A 26,905-nucleotide genomic window follows, 5' to 3' on the forward strand; every position below is an offset into this window, starting at 1 on the left:
AAAACAAAAATCTGGCTGATAGGCATAAGGCTGGACCAGATTGTCATGTCAGAAGCACTTTGACACATTTCAGTTTCCCAGGATTCTGTGACAGTGCCCTCCTAGGGAAAAATAAGGACTTGTGCCACTTCTATTTCCACCACACTAGCTTTATCATAGTGTGTAGTAGGGTTCAATTTGCTTACTTGGTGCTCTGTCATCCTGAAATGTGCCATCCTGGAAGACAGGAGTAATGTCTATACTTTGCTTAGTGTGTCTAACTTCGAGTACTCAGGGGGCTTAATCAATATTTATTACATGAATGAATAAGGGACCAGGTGAATGAATAGAAAATGGTTAATATTAAGCATTTACCCAGCATTATATGCAAGATACTAAATAAAGCCATGCACACAGAATGCCCCGAATGCTTTATTTACTCCATATAAAGTAGGAGCCACTTCTTTGCTTAAGTGTAACAAAACCATCTCACAGAAGCCAATTGCTTGTCCAGGATCACACACAGAGAGGCAATGATGGGACCAGGCCTCACAGAGAATAAATTAGTGTTCACTGAGTCATTTATCCTTTTCTCCCAAGAGGTCAAAGAGTGAACCCCTAGAGATCAGACATTATATGTATATAATATATGGTATATAGCTATATGGGTATCTTTAGATTTTATAGAGGAGGGCAGAGAAAGAGTGACACCTGACATAAGGATGGAAATGAATGGGGGGGGGGGGAGAAATCCACCTCCCCTCAAAGGTTAGAGCATGGAGTGGAATTTTCCATTCATGAACCAGAAAACACCAAACTACTCCAGCTATGTTTACTTGTGACAAGCTATTATTAGCTATGCTTCAGAGCTGCCCCTGCCATTTGCAGGGGACACTACCATCTACTATCCACATGCCTGGAGAACCGGGGTTCCAGTTCTGGCTTATGGACTTTATTGTCTTAGAAACAAGTCATCATTTGGCCATTTTCCTCAAATCTGTCCTCCTCTTCCTTGCCCCACTCTCAGCAGTGGAGCCATCCCTCACTCAGCTCTTGATGCTAGAAAACCTGGAGGTCTCCCAAGATTCCTCCTTCCCTTCCCTCCTTCATAGCCAATTGGCCAATTAGTTTTATAGATTTCGTTTCGTAAATCTGCGATCATTCGTTAATTAAATATTTATTGGGTTCTGGGAGTATACAGTGAGGAACTGGATGAGACTCCCCCAAACCCTAGCTTCAAGCAGCTTACCCTCTCAGTGGAGCCATCTTGCAAACGAACAATTTATGCTATAGCAGAGCAGTGAATGCAAGGAAAGGGTAAGTCGAGTTCTGGGGAACACTGGACAGGTGTATGATTCCTCTAGGGAAGCCTGAGGGATTTTTCTCTTGGAAGTGCCCAAGTGGAGGTGTGAGAGATTTGGATCTTTTACCAGGTGAGAGGAGGTGCGGGTAGGGAGATGCAAATTTCTAGAAGCAAGAACAGAGCAGCATGGGAAATCTGACAGTTCAGTAAAATTGGAGAGACTAACTGCCCTGTCCATCTTGCTCTGCTCTCTGGCCAGGTCTTAGTCTAGTAACCACACTGCCTAGTGGCTTTGCACTCAACAAGAAACCAGCCACCACTGCCCTCTCTGTTGTCCGAAGGTTGACCTTCAAGTCGTATGGTCATTCATTGAGGGAATATTTCTAGAACACCCCATCTGTGCAGGCACACTGTTAATGGAGGACTCAAAGGTGCATCCACTCTTTAGGAGCTTTTGAGCCATTAAAGACAGACCGTGGGGGAGCAATTCAGAAGTGCTGCAAGCTGACACATATAGTTAAGGACCCTTTAAAGACCCACTACAGCCTACTTTAAAGCCTTGGAGCCCACTGCTCTCTCAGGCCTTCCAGGCCAGCGACCTCTCGGAAGGATGACTGGTGTTCTATAAAGTGCCGGGAATGTCTCCTCCCCTCGCTCAAAGCCATTTGGCCTCTCTAGCCAGCTCCAACACCGCGTCCCTCTCGCGTGGCTACACTCATCTGGGCGCAGCTCCGACAAGAGGGCTGGTGCGCGCGCGCGCGCGGTCAGGCAGCTCCTGGGGCAGAACACATCCAGCCTCCTCCTCCTAGGCGTCTGGTTACTACCCCATCCCGGAACAGCACCCCCCCTAAGAGATCGCCACGCTCAGGCCTGAGAGCGCACGCCCCGGGTGACAGCCCAGCGCACATGTGGGCGCAGCCTGGAAACCAAGAGAACCCTAGTCCATGGGGACGAGAGGAAATGTTCTGCAGGAAGACCTCAGTCGGGGATTCTTGCTCCCCGTCTGCACCCCTACCGGAGCCTTAGAGGGGACGGGTGGGGACAAGTCCTGGCAGGGCCGCGCGCTTCCATCGCCACTGCCAAGGTCCTCGCAGTGGCGCGGGGTGGCCGGAGGAGGGGCCGAGGGCGGGGCGGTCGTAGCCTCCACCACTCCCGGGCCCCCCCGGTGGCGGAGCGCCGCCTCCCAGGCCGTCCTCCCCCACCGCGCGCACTCAGCCCGCCCCGGAGCCTCGCCCTCCGCCACGATGAGCAAATGAGCGCGAGCGAGGGCGTGAAATTTCAGTTCCACTCTGGGGAGAAAGTGCTGTGCTTCGAGCCTGACCCCACCAAGGCGCGAGTGCTATACGATGCCAAGGTGCCGCAGCGGGGATGGGGTGGGGGCAGGGAGGAGACGAGGGCCTGGGTTCCGGGGATGGGAGGCAAAGGGGCCAGCGGAGGACAAGTGGCCCGGAGCCCTGGACAGCCACCCTGGCGTGCCTTGGCCTGCGTGGAGCGGCCCGGGTCGGCAGGGGACGCTGGCGATGCGCGCTGGGCGCGCGACTGCCCGAACTAGAAAGGACTCGTGAGGCTTCCGTTTCCGGCCTTGTCGCGTTGCTCACGCGCGGTTGCTAGGCCAGGGTGGCCGTTTGAGCTCTGGGCGCCAATCCGAGCGCCCAGTGTAGGAGGATTGTCGCCTTAGGCCTCTGCTTTTGCGAGAAGTCTCTCCTTGTCCCATGCGGTTCCTCTCCACTTGGGCTCCCTAGCGGACACCCTGACCAATTTTCTCATCTCACATCCTCAACCTGGTCCTCAAGTTATTGCCAGCTGTCAGCTTGTGACATCATAGTATCCGGACCCTCGTCGAACTTAGGATCATAGTTATTCTGGGGGAAGGGAGGGGCTCAAGGTTGCTCTGTCACGTTCTAAAGGATTGGTGGGAGGCCAACAGGGCTAGGAAAAGAATCGCATCTCGCCTGTTTCTGATTCGGTCCGCCCAGGCAGAGCTGTATCTTGTAGTTGTCAATGTTTAAGTGGAGGGCAGGGATGGGCACTTAAGTGCGCCAGAGCTCCAAGAAGGTGAAAAATCAGCGCGCTGGGGTCGAGGCGAGCGGAAATGTTTCCAATCGCCAAGGTGAAGAAAATCTTGGTGACAGAGGAAACCTGGAGCAGAACCAGGTGTGTCTTTAGCAACCTTTAAGCGGTTCTGTCCGGTGGGACACCCCAAGCTCTGTGCTGGGTTATGTACCTTTGGTTCCTCCTGCTACCTTTAACTCTGTTTATCTCCTATTGCTATCCCTCCTTCTTCTACTTCGCTAGGAGATGGAAGCCTATGTCATTTCGTTTGTACCGGATATCCCCTCAGGGAATGTATGGCTATGAAGGGGAGGGAAAGGGTTGTGGAAAGTCTCTGGCTAGCTAGGCAGGACACTGGACAAGGCAAGGCCCAGGTGACTACAACTCCCAGAGGTCTCAGGGCTGTTCTTTCTAGTCTGGGCCCTCACTAATGACAAATCCACCGTCCAATGACTTCAGAAGCTTCACCCGGTCTCAAACTCAAGAGACCAATCATGGGTTGGTTGGACGGATGTTTCCTATTTTGAGGCAACCACTCCGGCAACAGAGGAAAAACAATGTTGAAAAATGTTTCAACCCAGCTCTCAATCTAAAAGGGAGAATGAATACTTTTTTTCCCTTCAAAAAAAGGACTGTGATCTAGGTTTTCTTACCCAACTTATAATAATTTTTGGTTTGCCGTGCCACGCGTGAGTAGTATTTCCTGGTTTCAGATCATCGATGTTGTTATCGGGAAAGACGAAAAGGGCAGAAAAATACCAGAATATCTGATACATTTTAATGGTTGGAACAGAAGGTCAGTGAACTTGTTACAGTTAGGCTTAAACGCCTTTGTAGCAAGATAATTTTGTGAATTTAAGTTTTAGAAACACTCGTAGAAAGCTTAATTTCTGGCTTCTGTTTTTTTTTTTTTTTTTTTTTTTTTTTTTTTTTTTTTGGAAAGCTTGCCTGTTCCGAGGCATGATTACTTTAAAGTCTGTTATGTTTGGATGATCTATGAGTAATCACTGGGAATCATGGTTGCTGCAGCCGAGTTCCCTTTGAGCTTTATTGGTATCCTCTTAATTGGTTTTGAAGTCTTTTTATAGCTTTCTAAAATGTCAGCAAGTCTGGAGCACTTCTTCATGATGCTTTTTAGCCTAAGTTTCATTCGCTTCAAAATACTGACTTTTATGTCTTTTTTTTTTCTCTTCCAACCAGTTGGGATAGATGGGCGACTGAAGATCATGTGCTACATGATACAGATGAAAATCGGAGGTTACAGCGCAAATTGGCCAAAAAGGCAATAGCTCGCCTGTAAGGACACAAAAACTTTGATGGAACTGTTATTCAATGTTTTCTTTAACTGGTTTAGATTTTTATAATATAAAAGTAATAACATGACAGATTTCAGTAATCTTACATATTTAAAGTAAATGAAGCATTTCTATAGTATTCTAAGGAATCACAGACATTTTCAAAATTACTGTTGTCCATTCGGTAGTGAGATTACCATTACCATTATACTTTTAATGTTTAATTCCCTAACCTATTTAAGAATTGTTGTTTATTATGTCCTCTGTGGATAAGCCCCAGAATGAAGTTTTATTTTGATTTGTTTGTCATCTTCAGGAGAGGTACAGGAAAAAAGAAGAGGCGCTGTAGGTTGCCTGGTGTTGACTCCGTCTTAAAAGGCGTGACAGTTAAAGAAAAAACTAAAAATGACGAAAACTGTGAGTGTTTTGACCTTACTTTTCTCAACTAAAACCATGTTCATGTAGTCCTTTTGTACCTTTGGGTCCAGAGAAACTCATTGGAAGTATAGACGGGGAAGCAATGAAAACTCATACTGTACAGATGTTTCCCTTTACCATTTTCGTAGGCCTTATGATGGTATGAGATTTTCTTGTTCCACTTTCAGTATACTATACAATAAAATAGAAGATACGCGTCCTCCCATGAGGTAAGCTGTTTCCATGAGTTTGCTCAGTTGCCAGCTAATTTAAGTGTCCTGGGTCCATTCAAAGCGGTCTGCTATGCTATTCAGTAAGCTAGATGATTTTCCTCAATCTAGGTATAAGTTCTTATAAGTGAAGGAACATCTTTGTAATACACACTCAGTTTCTATTAGACAATTAAAGTTTCAGTCACTATGACCAGTCAACATGTAGATATAAGACTCTATCAGAGTCTTACAGTAACCACCTTCGTCTCAGCCAGCAAGCCCACACAGAGCCTTTCTCATAGTCCCATTTTCTTCTTGATACCTCTAGGGCCTTGCCAGCACTTAGGAATCCAACAGTGAACTATAGGATCCTAGCTGGTGAAACACTTTCAGATCATTAGCGTGTGTGCTTTCATTGTATCCATTGAAAGTGGAGTTATATTTATCTAAATAATTTTCTGTTCCGAAAGGTACAGTATTTGTGTTGAGGATTTAAAAATGTATGCAGAACTACAGACCGTTTCTTTATAGTCAAGTGTATGCGCCACCTCAAAATTTGTTAATGCAAGGATTGCCAAATGTCTAATATGAGTTTGCCCGGTGTTTTCGTTTTATGTAGCAATAAGCAGCACCCGTCATGAAAGCTGTGGAGAAAAGAATGGAGGGATAAAAGAACACCGACAACGCCGTAATAAAGTCAAGGCTAAAGCGGTACAGAAAATATTTCTATTGTAGAAACTTTGTCTTTGATACACACATACGCATGCGCACACATACACATATGCGCAAGTGTGTGTGTGTGTGTCCATATGTGTAGTAGTGTCAAAATGTTCAGGTTAGGAATTGTTTTCAAAGGATATACTTTTCAGACCAATGTTCTTAATGTTCCTTGACATTGCAAGAAAAGACGTCTGTTTACGGTCATTGTTATGAATATAGTTGACTCTTTATACCCACAGAGTGTTTCCACAAGTTATACATCTTTTTTTTAAGTTTAATTGTGAACTGTATTTCATAATGACAAATTTTTAATGTTGTGTAACAGAGATTAGCTTCTGCATGTCTCCAAGTTGAAAATAAACCCCAATGGTAATCATAAATGAGGAAGAAACAAAAATGAAATTTCAATATAGTTAATGCTGTGAAAAACACTTAGCTATGTAGCAGAGCATCTATGTCTTTGTCTTTTAATAGCGGACATGTGGCATGATGTGACTTGTGAATAAACTAACTTGGTTGCATAGCAGACTCTTATTTGGTAGCTTCTTACACTGTTTTCAATAATTAAAAATGGAATTGTGATATTGCAGAAAAAAAAGGTATTGTCGCTGCGTTCAAGGAAGGAGATGGATGAAAGAGCAATCACTATAGACATCCCAGATGTTCTCAAGAAGCAACTTGAGGATGACTGTTACTATATCAACAGGAGGAAACGGGTATGCAGGAGGAATGGATTGTTCAGGATGCTTCTTCTTGGCTGAATTTTGTGGTCACTGTATCAAACACCAGGCAGCTTGGGGGGATGGTAATTTCCTTTCCAGTTTTGTGCTTGGTCAAGTTCTAAAGTTGACTAACAGTAGTGCTGAGTTCTTGCTTAACTTAAGCAAGAACTTAAGACTTGCATACCATATGCTGTCGATTTGAGCCCTTAAGGGAGTTTTCCAGAATCCTGATACCTGGGTTTCAATGATGATTAGGATTTAAGCCAGGATTGATGGCTCGTGTGATCACTTGAATCCCAGTACTCAGGAGGCACAGGTTCTGTGAGTTCAATGCCAGCCTGCTCTACATAGAGAGTTCCAGGACAGCTGGTATCAGAGAAGTGAAAGGATAGATAGATTAGGATTTAATTAGTGGGTTAGGCACCTCTCTTATATATACTTTGAGAGGCTTTCCTGTTTTTTTTTTTTTAATTGAACACTGAGACTGAAGATACCCGCTTTTTTGTGTTGCTGTAATATTAAATGGATGGTATAACCTTTTATCGGCTCCCATGGTCCAACTCTAGTGCAGAGCCGAGCACACACCATGCAGTCCCCACGCCACCTGGTGCTCCAGGCTACCTCTAAGAACCCTGGCATGATTCACTCTACCGCCCCTTCTGCTTCTGTCTTGGGTGGATACGACTGCCCCGTGTGTTGTTTTCACTCACTTCCCCTTGGTGTGTTGTTGCCAAGCCTTAGAGACACACATCCCAACTCTGTGGTGGGCTTTATGTGCCCCGCCACTACACCCTTTGAACTCAATTATGTAGTCACATCAAAGAACATAACAAACTACTCTGATCCAATAAATACAATTTGCCAACCTAGATAAGTCAAATGATCTTGTACAATTTCATCCCTTATAAAACATTCATAACAACCTTATTTATGAAGAGATGAGCAGAGAGGAACATACACATTTGCCTCCATCTTTGTTCCTCCTGGAATCCACCCCTACTCTCCTCTGCTTCCATTTTCCTAGCCTTTTCCCCGCCTACCTCTCTATTGTCCAATCATGTATCACCTTAACATCAACCCACACATCAACCTTTCTCTTTACTTAAAAACAAAAAACAAAAACTTTACTCTCAAATGTAAGCTGTGTACAACTTATTACCACTTAAAAATATTCTAAATGACTATGTGTTCTCAAAGTTAATCAGCTTGGGTAGGCTATAAAACAAACTTGGTCTTTAATTCTGTCAGAAATCTGAAAATGGCCAAATATTTAAAAACATAGGAAGTCTAACACAGTTTTCAGAGATAAGATAGGCTGTAGAGACAAATCTCCACTAGCAGTGCCCTGTTAGCAACATGTGAGAGTAAGTCTTCAGCCTTCTGGCCCAGGATCACTGACAGACTTTGAAATGCAGAAATCTTGAAGGGCTGATAATTTTGGCTCAGCAAAGATTATCAGTTGACTATTTTGCATAATGTGTCCCTTTCTGGACAGTATTAGTCTGTAGATGAAATCGGAAGTTTCTACTCAGTGGCTGCCTAGCCACAAAGGATACTTCAACTGGAGGTAGAGATGTTCAATTTCTTCTTTAAATCCACCAAATGGGAAATGTAAGGAGCAGATATGTCTCAACATTAAATGCCATAATTTATGGATTTCTGACATTTTAAAAAACCATCTAAGTATAAAAAGCCTTTTGAACTGTTAAGCCTTTACTATCCTTGTACACTTTTTAATTGAAATATCTCAAAAACACCCTTATAATTTACTTAGAACCATGAGTTTTCTATCCGGCCCTTAACCATTATTGTTTAATCAACTAAAAACAGGGTATAATAGCAGTTATAGGACTGGGTCTAAGCCTTTCATTCCCAAATGTATTGTATAGGTTCAATACCTATATGAAAGTAAGTACTAATCTCAATTTTAAATCAAGAAGAAATTATAACACTAAAAACCTTACATCTGTATCAAATTCTATACCACTGTAAAGATTATAGCTTTCAACTTTGTATCAATTAGAAAGATTTTTACCAGTGTAAGATATGCTTAGTTATCAAATGAAGATTATGGATGCATAAATCAATCTGGTTAATTCCTCCCTGTTAGATTATGACCATTTCTGAATTCTTCATAAAAAACATTACAGTAACCACCTTTACCCCACCAAAGTCTAGGGAATCAGGGTGACGACTCTTTATAGCTTCTTCAAGATGAATATATGGGCATCAAGAATTTAGAAGGGTAGAGGGGAATGAGGAAGCCAGACAGGCCCCAGGAAGGAAAGCCATATTTGTGATTGTTGTAGTCTCTGGTGTCTGGAATCAGGTCAGTCCAGCATTCTGATGACAAGCTTCACCATAGCTGCACATTCTGTAATACATATAAAACTCAACAGAAAACATTTTAGTATTGAGATATATTTTGTTTGATCCTCTTGAATTTAGTTTTTCAGGTGGTCTACGTCTATCAAATTTAATCCATATAACCATGGAAGGCACACAGAGCCAAATCACACTTTTTAAAAACACAAAGTAGTGTGTTCCTTAGTCGGCAACTAGAATATCTTATATCTTGTATTCTTTCCCAGAGAAATAATATCACCACAAAAACTCAACATTACACACATTTTGAAATTTAAAACTGAAATATAAAACAAACGAATAAACTAAAAAAAAACTGTATGATCTTATTCTTAGGCCTCTAATAATCTGTCATATCAAAATATCAACTCAAATTTCCATGGATCTTATATTGAGAGAATGTGAATCTCTTGTAATTTTAAAATAACCTCAAACCCTCACTAGCTGGCATCAGATGAACCATGAGGCCTTAGTGGGGTAATTCACAAAACAAACTAACTTACTATCAATTACAAGTCTATAAGTAAGCCATTTGTAAAACCAGGACTTTAGTCCAAAGTATTTCAATCCGTCCAGCTCTCAATCTGGAACGTCAGATCATCATTTATTAATAACTTCCCTAATATATGACTGTATTCACTGTCTGGTGTACAGACTTCTATCAATAATAACCTTTTTAACTTGTTGCAAAAATCACCACTCTTTTGGAGTCAGTGATTAATTTTCTCTATCTAATTCTGAACCAGCTTTTAATACATTTTCTAAACAATTCTGTAAAACCAGGACCCTAGTCCAAAGTATTTCGACCTGTGTTAGCTTGCCTTCTCACAGCAGGACACCCACTGCCAGAAGAATCTGCCTCTGTGTTTCTTTTGTTTAAGGTTCCCGCTCTTGAGACATCACGTAACTCAACTTAGAAAATAAAACTTTCTCTCTACCCTTTTTATATTTATTGCAACATTCAAAACAGTAAGACTATAGTAGTGTGAGAGTATGATCTGTGGAAGGGAAGAGTCTCAAAGATCTTCAAAGCATACTTATTTAAGAAGTTCTTGAACAGCAATGACACAGTTAAACTGATAAAACCATAGCTATTTCTACTTGGAATATATGGCTGATTATAATGGGATATGAGTATCAGATGTTCTTTTTTTTTTCTTAACAGTTAGTGAAACTTCCATGCCAGACCAACATCATAACAATTTTGGAATCCTATGTGAAACATTTTGCTATCAATGCAGCCTTTTCGGCCAATGAGAGACCTCGCCACCATCATGCCATGATGCACGCGCACATGAATGTGCATTATGTCCCCGCAGAAAAGAAGTGAGTAACTGGAGTGTTTAGTCTTCGAAGTCTGTTCTTGGGTTTTGTGTTGTTGTTTTTTGTTTTTTTTTTTTTTTTGTTCTTATTATTGTTAGCTTTTCTAGGGCTACTGGGGATCGAATTCAGCCCTCATGCATGCTAAGCAAGTACTCTTCCATTTTGCTGTATCCTCAGGGTTTTCTTTCTATGTTCCAGTTTAGAACAAGGAATCCTGTTCAGTTCTGTCGAGCTCATCTCTTATTTCATAGCTGATTTGTGGATTATTTGTTCAGTTATCAGCCTTATATGAAATCACCATGCCTTTGCTGAAGTGCTTGATGATTCCATATGAAACCTAGCTTGATTGCCAAGACCAAAATCTTCAGGGATTCCTACTTTGGAGAAAACTATCTACTTGTGGAAGCAAAATAGGCCATGAGAACTGGAACAAAGGTTGCTTGTGACTGGTTCTTTAAAAAAATAATTAATTAATGTATGCGTGTGAATGCATGTGTGCCATGTCACACATTTGAATGTCAAAGGACAGCCTCTGGCATAAGTTCTCATCTTCCTCCTTGTTTGAAACAGTCCCTCTGGTGTTGTTTACTGCTAGATCCACCATCTTGGCTACCTTTTGAATTTCTAGAGGTTTGTCCATCTTGGTAACTTGTCTCCCCACAGGAATTCTGGGATGAAAGATTTGTGCACTACTACATCTAGCTTTTTTAAAAGAAGGTTTATTTATTTTATGTATGTGAGTACACTATAGCCGTCTTCAGGCACACCAGAAGAGGACATCAGATCCCATTGGTTGTGAGCCACCATGTGGTTGCTGGGAATTGAACTCAGGACCTCTGGAAGAGCAGTCAGTGCTCTTAACCACTGAGCCATCTCTCCAGCCCTACATCTAGCTTTTAAGTGGATTTTGGGGATCCAAATTCAGGTTGCCAGACTTGTACAGCAAGCACTTTTACCCATTGATCCACCTTCTCTCCTCCTCCAAACAATTGTTTATTCTAGTCAGAATCCTGCTATCCCCTCTTGACAGAACAAGTGTCAGGGAAGTAGAGTATTATAGTTGAAACAGAAGCCAGGAGCCCTGGCTGCTGGGATGTCTCAGGTTATATTGAATCTGTTGATTTGTATTTTATGGGTACATTTAAGTTATTAGCATACTGTGTGCAATTTACATTATGGTCTATATTCCCTTACTTCTTTATTATTGTCATTGATATATTATATTTATCCTTTTTATATGTAAGTGATTGTCTAATGTTTTAAATGTCTGCCCTCAGCTGGATAGCATCCACCTTTAATCCCAGCACTCAGGGAATCAGAGGCAGATGGATTTCTGTGAATTTGGCATCACCCTAGAGTACATAATGAGTTCTATACCAGCCAGGGATATATAGGGAGACCCTGTCTCTAAAAATAAAAAATAAAATAAAATATAATAAAGATAACTATAAGTCTGCCCTCTTTAAAATGTATACCTTTATCATGAAGTTTGGAACTCCCTATGACTTTACTTGGTCTCTAATCTCTAATCATTTCTTTCTCAATCTTCCAAGCGTTGACCTTTGTAAGGAGATGGTGGATGGATTACGCATAACTTTTGATTATACTCTCCCATTGGTTTTGCTCTATCCATATGAACAAACTCAATATAAAAGGGTGACATCATCAAAATTCTTTCTTCCTATTAAAGAAAGTACCACGACAACTAATAGGTAAGTTGGACAACATGGAAGTGCATATTAACCCTCAAATGTCAGCACTGGAAGTATTTGATCTGCTGATATGCTGGCCTGAATGTCAAAAGGAAGGGAACCATTTATTGCTGGTGCCTCCCACAACACTCCTACTTCCCCCTGACCCCATTAGCTAGATAATCATTCACTTTCTCATGGTTGTGAAAGATTTTTCCCAAGTAAGCATTCCAGTGTAGCCAGCCATGATGGCATGTGCCTTCCTAGCATCCAAGAAGCTGAGGAAGAAGGACTGCTATGAATTTGAGGACACATGGTCTCTTGAGAACATTCTAGTCCAGCCAGGACTACATAGCAAGAGAAGGGCGGGCAGACAGAAGAGTCCCAAGTAAATAACATTATCCATGGATTCTGAACAGCTATCCCATCTTTCAGAAGACAGTAAAGAGTTGCCAGGCCAGAAGGGTAGAAAGTAATGTATAGCTGACATCCTTTGATGTTATGTGATCTGGGTCAGCATCTTCTGATCCTTCCACCTTTACATCCATAGTATGGAATGAATGGCTGTCTCTCTTGTGGGTAGTAATCCATGATGTCATTCCCAAGGGGTCAGTAACCTTTGGCTCTCAGTGTAGGTCATTTACCTACTTCTCTTTTATTACTGCTTTGCTTCCTCCTGTGCCTATGCATTCTGTGTCCTCTGTTCCGGCAGGGGCTGCAAGGCTGGATCCATCCTCACCTAAAGTCTTTTCCCTTTACTAAGGCACTCTGCCTTGTCTTCTCTCTTCTCTTCCTGAATGGTGTGCATCCAGTCTTGCTTGGTGAGGGAATGAGTTTAACTGGGGCTAGTTACAGGAACAAGGGCTACTTACAGGTAACCACACCGCTGAAGAAGAGCAGACAAGCATTATCAGTTTAAGTATACTCATAAGGGGGTGGCTCATGTTTCTTAGGAGCTCTGCCACTTTTTACAAGGCACTGTTCGTGGTTATGAGGATCATATGTGGGTCATCACAGCTGCTCCCATTCCAAGATATCATGTCCAGAGGACCATGTTTTCCAGCATTAATAGCATCGCTCTATGTTAAACCAGCGTCTGCTCTTACCTGCTGCTCCCTACACTCTAACTCCTTTGTCACAGATAACTCTGAGCCCTGCATTAGCTGCCTTTCTTCTTCCTCTCTGTTTTATGGTTCTCTGCCTCTTTACCATTTCTTCGGCAGCTCCTCTCTCTTCTCCCTTCCCCATGTCACTTTCACCCCAGGCAAGAGGTCAGCAAAACTCACTGGGGACCTATGTTGAAGTCCCCATGAATGGCTTGCTTCACACTTGATGATTTCCGGAGTCTGGAATAGACTTAGACATACTTGTGCCGTTCTCACAGCCTGCCCTTTTTTACATTTTGAAGACATCCCGTGCACATCTTTTTCCCTAGACTGGAGTTTCTCTGTCCTGGGGCATGTCCTGTGTGTGACATTGGACACTTAGCAGTCTCTATCCACTAGGGAACAGCATATCTGTCCTCAGTTGTGACAGGCCCTCACCAGGCTGGCACTGTTGTCACCAAACATTAGCAACTGCTTTGTGGACTGGGGCCAAATTCTGCCTCTCCTCTCAGAGACCTTGTTCTGAAACCTATAGAAGAGGATATTTCAGTCTCTATATAATAGCAACATGCCTTGCAGAGTTATGGTGACCTCGTTTATTTAGGGACTGCTTAAGAAAATGTGTGCTTGATTATATTTGAAGATACCTCCTTCCTCCCAAGTTGATTGGTGAACCTGCCTTTAGGAGGCCTTGCAGAAGCCCTCAGATCTGTAGATGCCACCAGTGACACTCTTCTTCTTGCCCAGGAGCCAGGAGGAGCTGTCTCCTAGCCCACCTTTGTTGAATCCATCCACACCACAGTCCACAGAGAGTCAGCCACCTACTGGTGAACCAGCCACCCCCAAGAGGCGCAAAGCTGAGCCAGAAGCACTGCAGTCTCTCAGGAGATCCACTCGGCACAGCACCAACTGTGACAGGCTGTCTGAGAGCAGCTCCTCACCGCAGCCGAAGCGCCGGCAACAGGACACATCTGCCAGCATGCCGAAGCTGTTTCTGCACTTGGAAAAGAGTGAGTTGGCCCTAAGAGGCCCAGGCCAGGGAAAGCCGCTTTTTCCTTCGTTGTTAGCTTCCCTAAGTATGTACAAAGTGTGTTATTCTCTAGATTTCATGCAGGTTCCTGTAAAGCTACTTCTGTTGAAGAGGTAAAACATACACAGAAAGATGGAAAAACGTGGGTGGTCCAATGAGAACTAGGGAGACCAGACTGGGCTCTGTGTTTCAGGTTGATTTATTCCTTCCTCTTTCCTACTGTTGTGAGCTGGTGGTGTTATTGGAATCCTATGTTTTCTATACATACTCAAGATGAATTGTGTGCAGTAGACTGCTACAACTTCATTCCTGTTTTCAAAATGTACCTTGAAGACTTCTGTTTGAGCTAGTTTTGACAGCGTATGCTGCAAAAATTCCCTATTCAAAGTGAGTTTTAGTATAGTTAGAACTGTACAGCCACTTCCACAATCAGTTTATAGATTCTTATCACAGAATAAAAGAAATCTGTCTTACCTTCATCTGCCCCCTCTTCCCCACCTCCCTTGGAAACTCCCAGCATACTTGGATCTTTAGATCTTTTATATTAATGGAATAATGTAGCACGTATGTACCCAATTGAGGAGTTGATGGAATAACAACTGGGAAGGTTTCATTAGGAGATAAAACACTTGTTAAAAACAAATTCTAAATCCTAACATAGCTCCCTGATACCCCCTCCAGCCCCTGGCATGTTTGGTTGGCATAATTTCTTTAGGTAAAAATCACATGCAACGTTAATCAATTTAAAGATGTATTTTTATTTTATGTGTATAGATGCTATGTCTGCACATAGATCTGTGCAACATGGGGGTTCCTCGTGCCTCCCCTCCCGGAGGCCAGAGAGGGTGTCAGACCCCCAGGAACTAATTACAGAGAGTTGGGTGCTGGGAATTAAAAAGGATCCATTGCTCTTCACCTCTGAGCTATCTACTCAGTCCAAGTTATCCGTTTTAAAGTGGCTAATTTAATAGCCCCAGTTTTTTAATTTGTTGAGCTGTAATCCACACACCATACAGTTTTCCCATTTAAAGTATCCAATCCAGTGGCTTTTAATGTATTAACAGATTGGAAAACCATCTGTTTCACAACATGGTTTCAAAACATGGATAATCCACTCCCTACAAGAAGCCCAAACCCATTAGCAGTCACTCCCACCCCCACCCTTTTAGAGTTCAGGAATCTCCTGTCACTCTCTGGTTTGCCTATTCTGCATACTGTGTAGGAATAGGATCACAATATGGAGTTCTGGGACAGATGCCTTTCAGCTTTGAATAACCATCTCAAGTTTGACTCAGGTTGTAATATATATAATCAATACCAGGCTAAAAATAACATTCCAGGTGCTACCTTTTGTTAAGGGTTTACAGCTTTGGAGAATTGATTTAGATTTGAGGTCTGATGTTCCTCAGGGTCCTGAGAGCATCTCAGGTCTCTCTGTAATGTTGTGGGTAAATGATTGCAACTCTCTTTGACAGAGACACCTGTGCATAGCAGATCATCTTCCCCCATTCCTCTGACTCCAAGTAAGGATGGGAGTGCTGTATTTGCTGGCTTTGAAGGGAGACGAACCAATGAAATCAGCGAGGTAGGGTGCTTAATGTTGGATTCCGAGGGTTCTTTTACCCTTTGTGGTTGCTTAAAAATCCTAAGTTCTCCAAGTATCACGTTGCTTTACAGAAAATAGCCCAAAACAATAGATAAGGCTTCGGCTTAATAGTGTGTGCCTGTTTTCAAGTCTGAGAAATTTGCCAGGACGCTTGTTTTACAGTTATGATCTTTTACCCTAAAGATCACTCAGTTATTGAAATACTCATGTTTGCATTTTGTAGAACATATCAAAACTTTTATTTTTAGGAGCCCAAGAGTATACATTTTAGGTTTTGTGGGTCATGTGATGCCAACTAAGATGAATCAACTGCAGAGTAGCTGCAAACAATATATAAATGAGATAAACATGCATTGTGTTTCAATAAACCGTTATTGTGGACATGGAAATATGAACAGCATAATATGATATGCATTAGTTAAAAATACAGAGAATATCCAATAAAATAAAAAAATATTGTTTTCAGCTTTAAAGCATTTATTTATAGGTGACCTGAACAAGCAGGTTGTTGCCTAGTGGTGGGGTTATAAGAGAGAGGACCAAGAGATCAGAAGATAAAGCGGATATAATATAAAGAAAAGTTTAGGATCAGTTGGTCTTTCACCGGCTACTTGTTATGCCAAGCAAGTTTATTAAGACATAAAATGGGACAGAGTCAGCGGAAGCTATTGTTCAGTGAACTAAGTTAGAGGGAAGCTAATCAGTGTAACACAAAGTGTAACCTAGATGCACTGGGTATCTCAGGAGCATTGCAGACCAAGCACGCAGCAGCTGTGAGACTGATAATCATAATCCCCACAGTGGAAAAGGATGGATTTTCACGATCTGAAGCTATTCCTTGTTTTAGAGGAGCAACTATGTTCCTTTGCCATATAGCAGGGCCTCAAGACAGAGCTCCCAGTTAAGCAGTCCAGCCCTCAACAAAACCACAAGGATAGTTTTGGAGCAATATAGAAATAAGCATCAAACATTAGGCTAGACTTTAAGCCTATTAACTTGAATGCCTTGCCACTACAGGCTTTGTATTTAGGGGAAATGGTATTTCTTTAAAAAAAGGTGGTGGGGTGGTTACTTCTAAACAGCCAGGCAAAGCACTTCCATGCAGGTCGCTGCTGCCATCTAGTGGTTAATGGTAGAGCAGGAGGCTTTGTGGTAAACAATGGAGTTCAGCAGGCTTTTGGGATTCAGGAATCTGTAGACTTTAAGAACCTCTTCCATGGTGCGTTTTAACCAAGACTATTTATCCAAAGCATTCATGTCCCTTTCTCCTCGAACCACTTGCTGATTGGATTTGGGAAGGGTCTGTGTGATCACATGGCTGGTTCAGATGCACTTTGTTTCTAATGGAGAATCTAGGTACTAATTATGAATGCCCATCTCTTCCCTCTGAGCAACACTAAGCAATTCTAAGCTTCCCGTGTGGGCACCAGGTTAGATGCCGAGTTTGTGTAAAGGATGTTAGAACTAGTTGCCAAGGATGAGATGGGGAATCTTCTTGAAGGCTGCAGAAGCTTATAGGAAGCTGAGGCCTTCCTCCTGGCATCCCAGAGTGCTTGCAAACTTGTAGTTTCTTTTATTCAGGTTGCCTGACAGCATTTGTGATGTTTTGTGGGTGGACACCCTTCTCATAGAGGATTTCCTGCAACATTGGTTCTACTGTGGTGATAGATCTCGGGCATTACTAAAGTAGAGTGGGCTGGTTTGCTGTTAGACTAAGGTATTTGTAGAGAAGCTCACAAGAGAGTTCTGAAAAGGTAGCTCTCACTTTTTATGAGAGTCCAAGTCCATCTAGCATTCTGTAAATCAGAGTAAAGGCAGAGAATCAAATTCTGAGATGATTCAAATTTGTTTCCAAAATAACTCAGAGAGCCAGGAATTAGGGACTCTTGATATTCTTAATACTGTTCCTGTTGGAGGGAAGAGGGCTGAGTGGCAGTGGTAGTGTGAATGTGAAATGTTATTGAACACTAAGTCTCTAGCTGGTGCTGCAGTTCCGGAGGATTGTAGAACCTTTAGAAAGTAGAGCTACCTGGACAAAGTGGGTCACTGGGACTGAGCCTTTTTATAGACTGGCCAGATTTCCTGCCCTCTCTCAGCTTCCTGACTTGATGTCATGTGAGCAGCCAGTCTCCAAATCTTGCCAGCATGCCTTTCCAACCAAGATGGAAATGTATCCGAAGAAGATAACCATTGTCGAAAAGTTTAAAATTAAGTTATCTTATTAATCTAATTTTAAGTCATTCTGATCCTCAACATTTTATTTTTATAGGCTTGTGCTCACTATGTAGCTATATTGATTCATCCTTTCTATATGATTTAGAAGTCTATCTATGAGTGCATCTATTTAGAATAAAGGAAGCATTTAAGTGGTGTTCTTTTTTTCTAGGTCCTGTCTTGGAAACTTGTGCCTGACAATTATCCGCCAGGAGACCAGCCACCTCCCCCTTCATACATTTATGGTGCACAGCATTTGCTCCGATTATTTGGTAAGAATCCCTATTTATGTATTTCCAGTTTTCATTTTCTTATTAGCATTTACTAATTATATATAATAGCTGCTTTCACTGTGTCTTAGTTAGGGTTTTACTGCTGTTAACAGATATCATGAACAAGACAACTTTTATAAGAACAACATTTAATTGGGGCTGGTTTACAGGTTCAGAGGTTCAGTCCATTATCATCAAGGCAGGAACATGGCAGCATCCAGGCAGGCATGGTATAGGAGGAGCTGAGAGTTCCTCATCTTCATCTGAAGGCTGTTAGCAGAATACTGACTTCCAGGCAGCTAGGAGAAGAATCATAAAGCCCATACCCACAGTGACACACCTACTCTAACAGGGCCACACCTTCTAATAATGCCATTCCATGGGCCACATATATACAAACCATTCTACTCTCTGGCCCCCATAGACTTGTTCAAACATATGAGTGTATGGGGGCCATACCTAAATAGTATGATGTAAAATACATTTAGTCCAACTTTAAAATTCCCTGTAGTCTATAGCAGTTTCAACAATGTGAAAAGTCCAAAGTTCAAAGTCTCTTCTGAGATCCATTCGTTGTGTTAATTGTAATCCCCAAAGCAAGACAGGAAACCAGTTGGGCAAACCCCAAATTCTATATCTCCATGTCTGATGTCAATTCAATCATCAGATCTCCAACTCGTTTTTCACCTTTGTTGAATGCAACAAACCTCATTCTTCTGGGCTGGTTCCACTCCCTGTTAGCAGCTTTTCTCAGCAGGTAGCCCACAGCTCTGGCATTTTGAACATCTTAGGGTCTTTAAGGCAACTTCAATGTTACAGCTTCTTGTTCCAGTGCCTGGAATCCACACATGATCTTCTGGGCTCCTCCAAAGTGCTGCTTTTCATGACCCCCTCATGCCTTCAAAATCAGTACCACCTGGGTGGCTCTTACACATTACCAAGGACAACTGCAGCACAAGGTACAACCTTGGCTATCTTGAACACAGCTTCTTTGTGCTCTCAGAAAACACTTCCCAGAAGATTTCACCTCTTTGATGCTGGTCTCTTTTTAATCACCACTAATTCTTAACTCCAGCTAATCAGCATCAATTGTCCCAGCAGTCCCTTCTATTTTTCACTCTAAAGCCAGAGCCACATGACTAAAGCTGCTGAGTTTGGCTACTTGCAAGAACTGGAACATGGCCCCCTTGTTCTATTACATTATCATTAGATTTGTTTTCCAACTTTTTCACTGCCTAAGCTTGGCTGTCCTAGATCTTGCTCTGTAGATTGACCTTGAACTCAGAGATCTGCCTACCTGTCTCCTGAGATTAAAGACATATACCACCATGGACTTAAGCTTTTCTTCACCTATAACTTGCTCTGTCCCAGGCTGGTCTTGAACTCAGAGATCTGCTTGGATTTATCTACTGGGATTAAAGGTGTGCACCACCATGCCTGGATCTAAACTGAGCTGGGTAGGATCTTGCCCCAATGTCCCACTCCCTTAATCTGCTATCTCTTCAGCTCCATTTCACTTCCTGGGGTCCCCTTTAATACTTGAACCATATATTTTATACTTTTCATTTCTAAGCTTGCTATGTTTGTTCTAAATGCTGTTAATGAGACTTAACAAGGGAACAAAGTGTCTGCTGGGGTTCTTTGAGACTTCCTTTGTCAATGCAATTAATATAAATCTCTTTACCTTAGCCTCAGGTAGACTCTTCAGACAAGGGCAAAAAGCACCCACATTTATCACCAAAATACCATACTGAAATTCTTCTCCTCTGAACCCTCATCGGGCAGGCCTGCACAGTTCAAATTACTCTCATCAACAAAACCTTTGATATTTCTATTAGGATAGCCCATTAAGGACAACTTAAAGCACTCCACCCCTTTCCAAATCCAAAGTCCCCAAGATCCACCTTCTTCCAAACAAAAGCAATCACCCTATCACAGCAATACCCCAGTCCCTGATATCAAGTTGTGTCTTAGGGTTTTACTGCTATGAACAGATACCATGACCAAGGCAACTCTTATAAGGACAACTTTTAATTGGGGCTGGCTTACAGGTTTAGAGGTTCAGTTCAGTATCATCAAGGAGGGAACATGGCAGCTTCCATGCAGACATGGTGCTGGAGGAGCTGAGAGTTCTTCTGAAGACTGCTTGTAGAATACTGACTTCCAGGCAGCTAGGATGAAGGTCATAAAGTCCACACTCACAGTGACACACCTACTCCAACAGGGCCATCCATATAGAAACCATCACACACTGTGATATTTTCATGTGTTTATAGAATGCATGGTGATCATAGAATAGTCACACCCCCCCATTACCTGTTGTCTCAAAAACTACTCATTCTTCTGTTTCCATGTGGGGTGAGTGGAGTGTGTATGTGTGTGAGTGTTTGTGTGTGTGTATGTGTTATTAGAGTTGCTGATAGGCCCATAGTTAAGGAAGGAAGGGCAGTTTACCAATGGTTTCACCACTGAAGAAAATGTCTCTCTCCTAGCAGTCATTCACTCACATCCTATGGATGGTCAAAGGGAAGTGGGGCCCCACGGTACCCTCAGTTATTAGCAGCATCATATTGATTGGCTCCTTTTTATAACAGGGTTTCTAGCTTATGGACATCTTGTAAGCGCGTAACTAATGTGGAAACCTGGTTTCCTCTTGCAAGTAAAAGCATTGGATAGACTTTGGTTTCCTAGACTCACCAATCTACCTTTGCTCAGTAACTGATTGTTTGCTAGCACAGGTGCTAATTTTAGTCCCCAAAGTAGACAGAGTGACCCAAATGATCACACAATGGGCCCTGCCCACGATGGCATTCTGCTGATTGCAAATGCTTTTGTTTTTAATCCAGTGAAACTTCCAGAAATCCTTGGGAAGATGTCCTTCTCTGAGAAGAATCTGAAGGCTTTACTGAAGCACTTTGATCTCTTTTTGAGGTACTTTTTTATTACCTTGTCACACCTGTGTCTAACAGCAAACGTGACTTTCTGAGGCTTATTTATGATTAGCGCACATGGGAAGCAGCTCTGAGGTATTTTTCATACAGGGGGCACATGGTATGATCTGACTGAATAGGGTAAGATGTGAAGGGAGAGTTTTGGTTTATTTATTGGTTTTATGTCTGTTTTATCATTCCTTTCTCCAGTTTCTGGGTAAAGGATACTGAGGTGAGCTATGGTTTTATGTTACTAGAAGATTCCAGCTGGTTAACCTTGTAAGCAGAACATGAATTTTCTGACATAGAACTGCTTAAGATTGACATTCATTGTATATGTTTTAGTCAGGAGTACTGTGAACATTGGCCTCTTTTCTTGTATATACTTAACTTAATTATTAGCTTAGAATGATATAATAAACAAGTCTGAGTATGTGCTGGCATTTACAAATTCAGAGAAATGTGTTGAATTCTTCCCTTGAAGAATTTTCTTATCATTTCCTTATCTAATAGAATATTTGGCCTGTGGATCTGATGCCCATCTTTGTTCTGTTGGCCACTAGTCCCTTTTTGCCATCCAGATTTCTCTTAACTATGTCCTTACCTTGCCCCTCAAGGCTGGTCTTCACCTTACCCGACTCAGCTCAGCCTAGCTACTTGACCTGAAAGGGAGTTGTTTTCTTTCTACTGGGCCCATTCTGACTGACCCAGGAATTGCAAGAACAGAGAGTACTCTATCCTGAGAAATCAGCATGCTTTTCCAAGTCCAGATTCACTTGGAATTTGTTTTGATTCCCTATCTTGTGGATCTGTTTGCTTTGTTGTGTTGTTTTGGTTGTGTTGTGATGGAGCATCACAACACAGTTCCAGATAGCCATAAACAGTGGTCCTCCCACCCCAGCTTCCCAAATGCTTGAATTACAGGCATGAGCCACCATGCCTGATTCTGGCCTGAAGTCCCTTCATCAGTGTATTGCAGGTTCTTCAGCGACTTGCCACATTGTAACAGTCGTTTTCAGACATACCAGTCTTTTGATATGTGAAGCTGCTATCCAGACTTGTAATTAACCTTTTACTACGGCAAATTAGCATGCAAAGTACTGGTATTGGTTATTTTGAACAGTTTTGGTGAAGCTTGGTCTGTATTCTTTTTTTTGAAGATTTATTAATTTATTATATATAAGTACACTGTAGCTGTCTTCAGACACACCAGAAGAGGGCATCAGATCCCTTTACAGATGGTTGTGAGCTACCATGTGGTTGCTTGGAATTGAACTCAGGACCTCTGGAAGAGCAGTCAGTGCTCTTAACCTCTGCCTCATCTCTCCAGCCCTTAGTCTGTATTCTTAAGTGACATTTATTGTGATTGTCGTGTCTTGTTTTTATAGTTGGGAAAACATGAAAGAATTTATTGAGGTTATTTTTCACAAATGCACGTATATAGTCAGTTCTGTAACACTGATGATGAAGAGGGTCAGATGAATAGTAATTGAAAGAAACCACTTAAATAAGTGTTGTGGTGGTAATCAATAGAATCATGTTTTCTTTCCAGTACAAAAACTGTTGAAATGTTTTCACATTTCATCGGCTGAAAGCTAATATTTAGCTTTAGGTTGTTCAGTTCTTAGTATGATGCTCATTGGTGCCTTTTCTATTATTATTCTTTCTCTAGGTTTTTAGCAGAATACCATGATGACTTCTTCCCGGAGTCGGCTTATGTCGCTGCCTGTGAGGCACACTACAGCACCAAAAACCCCAGGGCAATTTATTAAACTGTTGATGGTTCTGGAAAAAACAGCTGCACTATGTGGCTTTATATTTTAGGTTCCAGATGAAGTGTTAATGAGACGCTAGACCTACCCTGGGGGTACTCTAGACAGAAACAGGCTCTGTTGTTTTTGACTTCTTCATATACTCTTATAAGAATTACTTTCTGAGCTCAGCATGGTGGTCCATGCCTCTGGGGAGGGGGTCGATTTAATTAATTAATGATTTAAAAAAATGTAATGATTACTTCCTGGGTGCCTGAACGTATTCCAAAGTACCACTGCTACACAAGCTGCGTGCTAGCAGGATAAAATCAGCCATAGCTGTCTTCACAGGGATGCGTTCATGAATGTATACTTAGGTTAAACATTGTTCTGGTAGACAGGGCAGTTGGTTGTTAGCAAGAACCACATTGTTTGATTATTTGTTATGGTTTTGAAAACTGTTTTCTGTTCAACAGATCTTAAGGCGGTACTTGGAAGCCGCAAAGCACTCTCAAAGTATTTCTGAGGGAATTGATATTGAGGGCAAAAGAGAACTTGCAGCTATGCATTGCTTGTGACAGTTCCCTTTCCCAGAAACCTTATTTTTGTTGCTCTAAATAAAGCATTGCCTGTCTTGTTTGAGATTTTACAGCCATACTCTGCTACGTAATGTTATAGTTCCTTTTCTATGAAATGTTATTTTGGGTGATCTAAATAAAGCTTTGGCAGTTTTGTTTGAAAGAAGCAAGAGGAGTTTTGCTCTGGCCTTCCCTGTTCTTTTTATTGCAGGGCAACAGTCGGGTAACCTCTTCACTCCCAACTCTTGTTCCCATTTGTTTGCCCTTTGTCTGGTTCTGTCCTTCCCTTTTTGGTTTGGCCTTTCTTTGCATCGTGACTATTGGGAGTTTTGAGAAGTCACTGTCATTCTGAGCCAACTTGTGGCTAGTCTGTGGGTTTTGATGGATCTTTCCTTCTCCAGGCTGATGAGCTGATGCAGTCAGCTTTCTAATCCTCATCTCCCTCCCTCCCTCCCTCCCTCCCTCCCTCTCTCCCTCCCTTCCTCCGTCCCTCCCTCCCTTTCTCTCTCTCCCCCTTCCACCCCCTGCTTTCCTTTTCTATGGTTTAAAGAGCTCTACAAGGGCTGGAAAGGACATCTATGCCATGAAAGCATTAGACAAAGCACTTCTCATATGGTTTTATCTCAGTTGACTTTAATTTCCAAAGGCCGTTCTGAACAACAGGAACCTCAAGGACTGGTGACTAGAAATGGTCCCATTAAAGTGCCTTGTGTATCACTGACTACTAAGATTCACTACCTCCAGATCACCTGAATAAGACATCTTCCTATCTGCATTTATTTAATTACTAACACATTCAGGTTTGTGGGGCCTGATTAGAACAGCCTTCAAGTCCCTGGTAGATGTGATTGTTAATTTTAATTGTCAATGTAATGGATTTTGAATTACTGTGGAAACACACTTTTGGGTGTGTCTGTGATACTGTTTCAGAAAAGTTTGAACTGAAGAGGAAAGACCCATCTTGACTATAACCAGTACCATTCCATGGACTAGGGTTGCAGACCCAGTGAAAAGAAAATAAGTGGTACCCCAGCATTCACCTGCTTCTGCTTCTAACATTACCAATAGCTTCATGTTCCTGCTGCCACGGGACCATCAAACTATGAGGTGAAATCAACCCTTTTCTCAGGTATTTTGTCACAGCAACCACAAAAGTGGTTGACAACAGAACACTGATATTGAGAAGCAGGGTTGTTGTGGTGGCTAAGCCTGACCATGTCGGCCATAGGCATTTGGAACTGGCTTAAAGCTGAGGATTTGGAACTTTGAGCTAGAGAACCTTAGAGTGCTATGGAGTTTAATGGGCTATTCTGCTGGTGGTTTGGAAAACTAGAATGCCAAGACAAATGTAGACAGTGGAGATCTGGCTGACAGGATTTGGGAGAGAGAAGGAGACTACTGAAAATGGAGCTATAGGCTGTCAAGGGGGATAACCTAGCAAATAATCTGGCATCAGTGCAATGTCCTAGGGACTAGAGTGAGGCTAGATTCTAAAGCAATGGACCCATTTGTGCAGTGGAAGAAATTTGAAGAAAGCTTAGCATTCAGGATGTGTAATATTTGCTGACTACTGCTGTCCTCCAGGTCTCCAGTGAGAAAGACAATGCACAAATGAGGCAAAAGAAGACAGATGTATCAGCTTGGCAGGGAAAGGAATGAATTTAAAGGTGCAGGCCAATCCAGGGAAAGCAGCAGTACTTGTTAAGCTACATTAGCAACATTAAATAGAAACTTTGTGCTCTATATCAGACATTAGGGAAGGTTCCCTAAAGATAAGACCTCACCCAATAAATGTCCCGTCTTGTGAAAATGTGAATTCATTTGAAAGGTGAAAACGTAAACTGCTGATGGTGCTTTCGGCTTCTTGAAAGTGGTTACCTAGGAAAGCCTTTCCCCATGGTAGGCACACAGGCCACTATACCTGCTGTGTAAGGGAGCCAGGTCACAGCAGAATTTAGTAGTGTCACCCCCATGGTAGTGGCATACAGGTGTCAAAGATGCAGGAGTGGAAGAGTCCTGGATACTTGCACTAGACTCCCAGAAAGCACTTGGGACCAGGGAATGTGTAGCTTAGTTGGAGTCACTGAAAGCGAGCTCTCAGAAGCTATTATATGAAGATGTCAAAGTGAATGAAGTCTAAGTTCCTCAGGATGCTGGAGGTGCCAGAACTGAGGGTCATCTCTTGAGGAAAGCCCCAAGCATGGAGCCATGTCATCCCAAGAGTGAAGCTATATTGACTGCAAGTGGGATTACCCATGTCCTTGGAAACCAGTATGATTCCATCGTAAGCTCCAGATGCTGGACATAGATCTGCAGGATTTGATGTTTGCCCTGCTGGGTGTTAGTCTTTCTTTGGTCACATATTTTCTTGTAATTCCCACTCTTCCTCTTGGGAATGGGAATCTTTCTTCTTTGCCATGGTTTATTGAACCTTTGTTGATTTTGATTCTGTAGATGTTTACAAATAAGAGATTGCCTTGAGTCTCAGATATGACTTTGAACTGTTTAACACTGCTGGGACTGCTAAAGACAATGGAGAGTTTTAGAGAAGGACTAAATGCATTTTGAATTGTGAGATGAAAATGAAAATTTTGGGGCCAGAATTGGAATGCTCTGATGTAGTGATGTGTTTGGGTGTCAGGTTGGCCAGGGGTAGACTAGTGCTTGATCTTGATTATCAACATGGGTGGAATCAGAATCACCCTGGTAACATGCCTTTGGATATGTCTCTATGAAGTTTAACTGAAGAGGGAAGACCCAATCTAAATGTGGATGGCACTATTTTAGGACATGGGGTGGGGGATGGGGGTCTTAGACTGAATGAGAAGGACAAAGTGAGGAGAACATTAAAGTTCATTTCTCTTTGCTTCCTAACTGTGAGTCTTGCTGCCATGACTTCCCCCACAACAATGGACTGTATCTCTTCAAACTGTATGCCAAAATAAATGCTTCCTTCCTTAAGCTGCTTTTGTCAGGTATTTTGTTTCAGTAATTGGTGGGGATGGGGAAATGGAGGGCAGTAGTACAATAAGATCTCTCTCCATTTGGCTTATATGGTGCTGGCTTAATGTTTGCTTACATTTAGTATTCTCACTGCTTTCAATGCTGAACTGTTTGGTACTGGTAGATCCAGGGAGAGGGGAATCAGTTACATAGCCACTGATGGCTGCACCAGTCTCCAGTGGGTAGTTCCAATTCAGTTGTCACCCAGATGGGCCTTCTTAAACTAAATGGGCCACAAAACAAACCCAAAGGTCATAAATCTGGAAAAGGAATTGGTGAGTATATGTGTGTGGGGGGTGTGACAGGGATGGAACAGGTTTAAGAGAAGGTGTGTGGT

The 26,905-nt window shown here is 42.2% G+C and overlaps 1 protein-coding gene across 2 annotated transcripts; it reads left to right on the forward strand.

Annotated features, from left to right (window-relative positions):
- Nucleotides 1-2,503: 2,503 nt before the first annotated feature.
- On the forward strand, nt 2,504-26,526 carry MSL3 (MSL complex subunit 3; the record flags this gene model as incomplete). Of its 2 annotated transcripts, XM_080910964.1 has the most annotated exons (13): nt 2,535-2,636; nt 4,048-4,130; nt 4,535-4,630; nt 4,946-5,046; nt 5,878-5,969; nt 6,569-6,694; nt 10,230-10,390; nt 11,941-12,099; nt 13,932-14,194; nt 15,690-15,799; nt 18,207-18,306; nt 21,153-21,237; nt 22,909-26,526. In XM_080910964.1, 13 exons carry the CDS (start codon nt 2,535-2,537, stop codon nt 23,006-23,008), a joined length of 1,578 nt encoding a protein of 525 aa, XP_080767090.1. In that variant the 3' UTR covers nt 23,009-26,526. The 2 variants fall into 2 exon arrangements, with proteins under 2 accessions (XP_080767089.1, XP_080767090.1); XM_080910963.1 differs by lacking the exon at nt 4,048-4,130 and having other exon boundaries at nt 2,504-2,636.
- Between the last annotated feature and the right edge of the window lie 379 nt (nt 26,527-26,905).

The sequence above is a fragment of the Micromys minutus genome (genome assembly GCF_963924665.1).
Source record: "Micromys minutus genome assembly, chromosome: X".
NCBI lineage: Eukaryota > Metazoa > Chordata > Mammalia > Rodentia > Muridae > Micromys > Micromys minutus.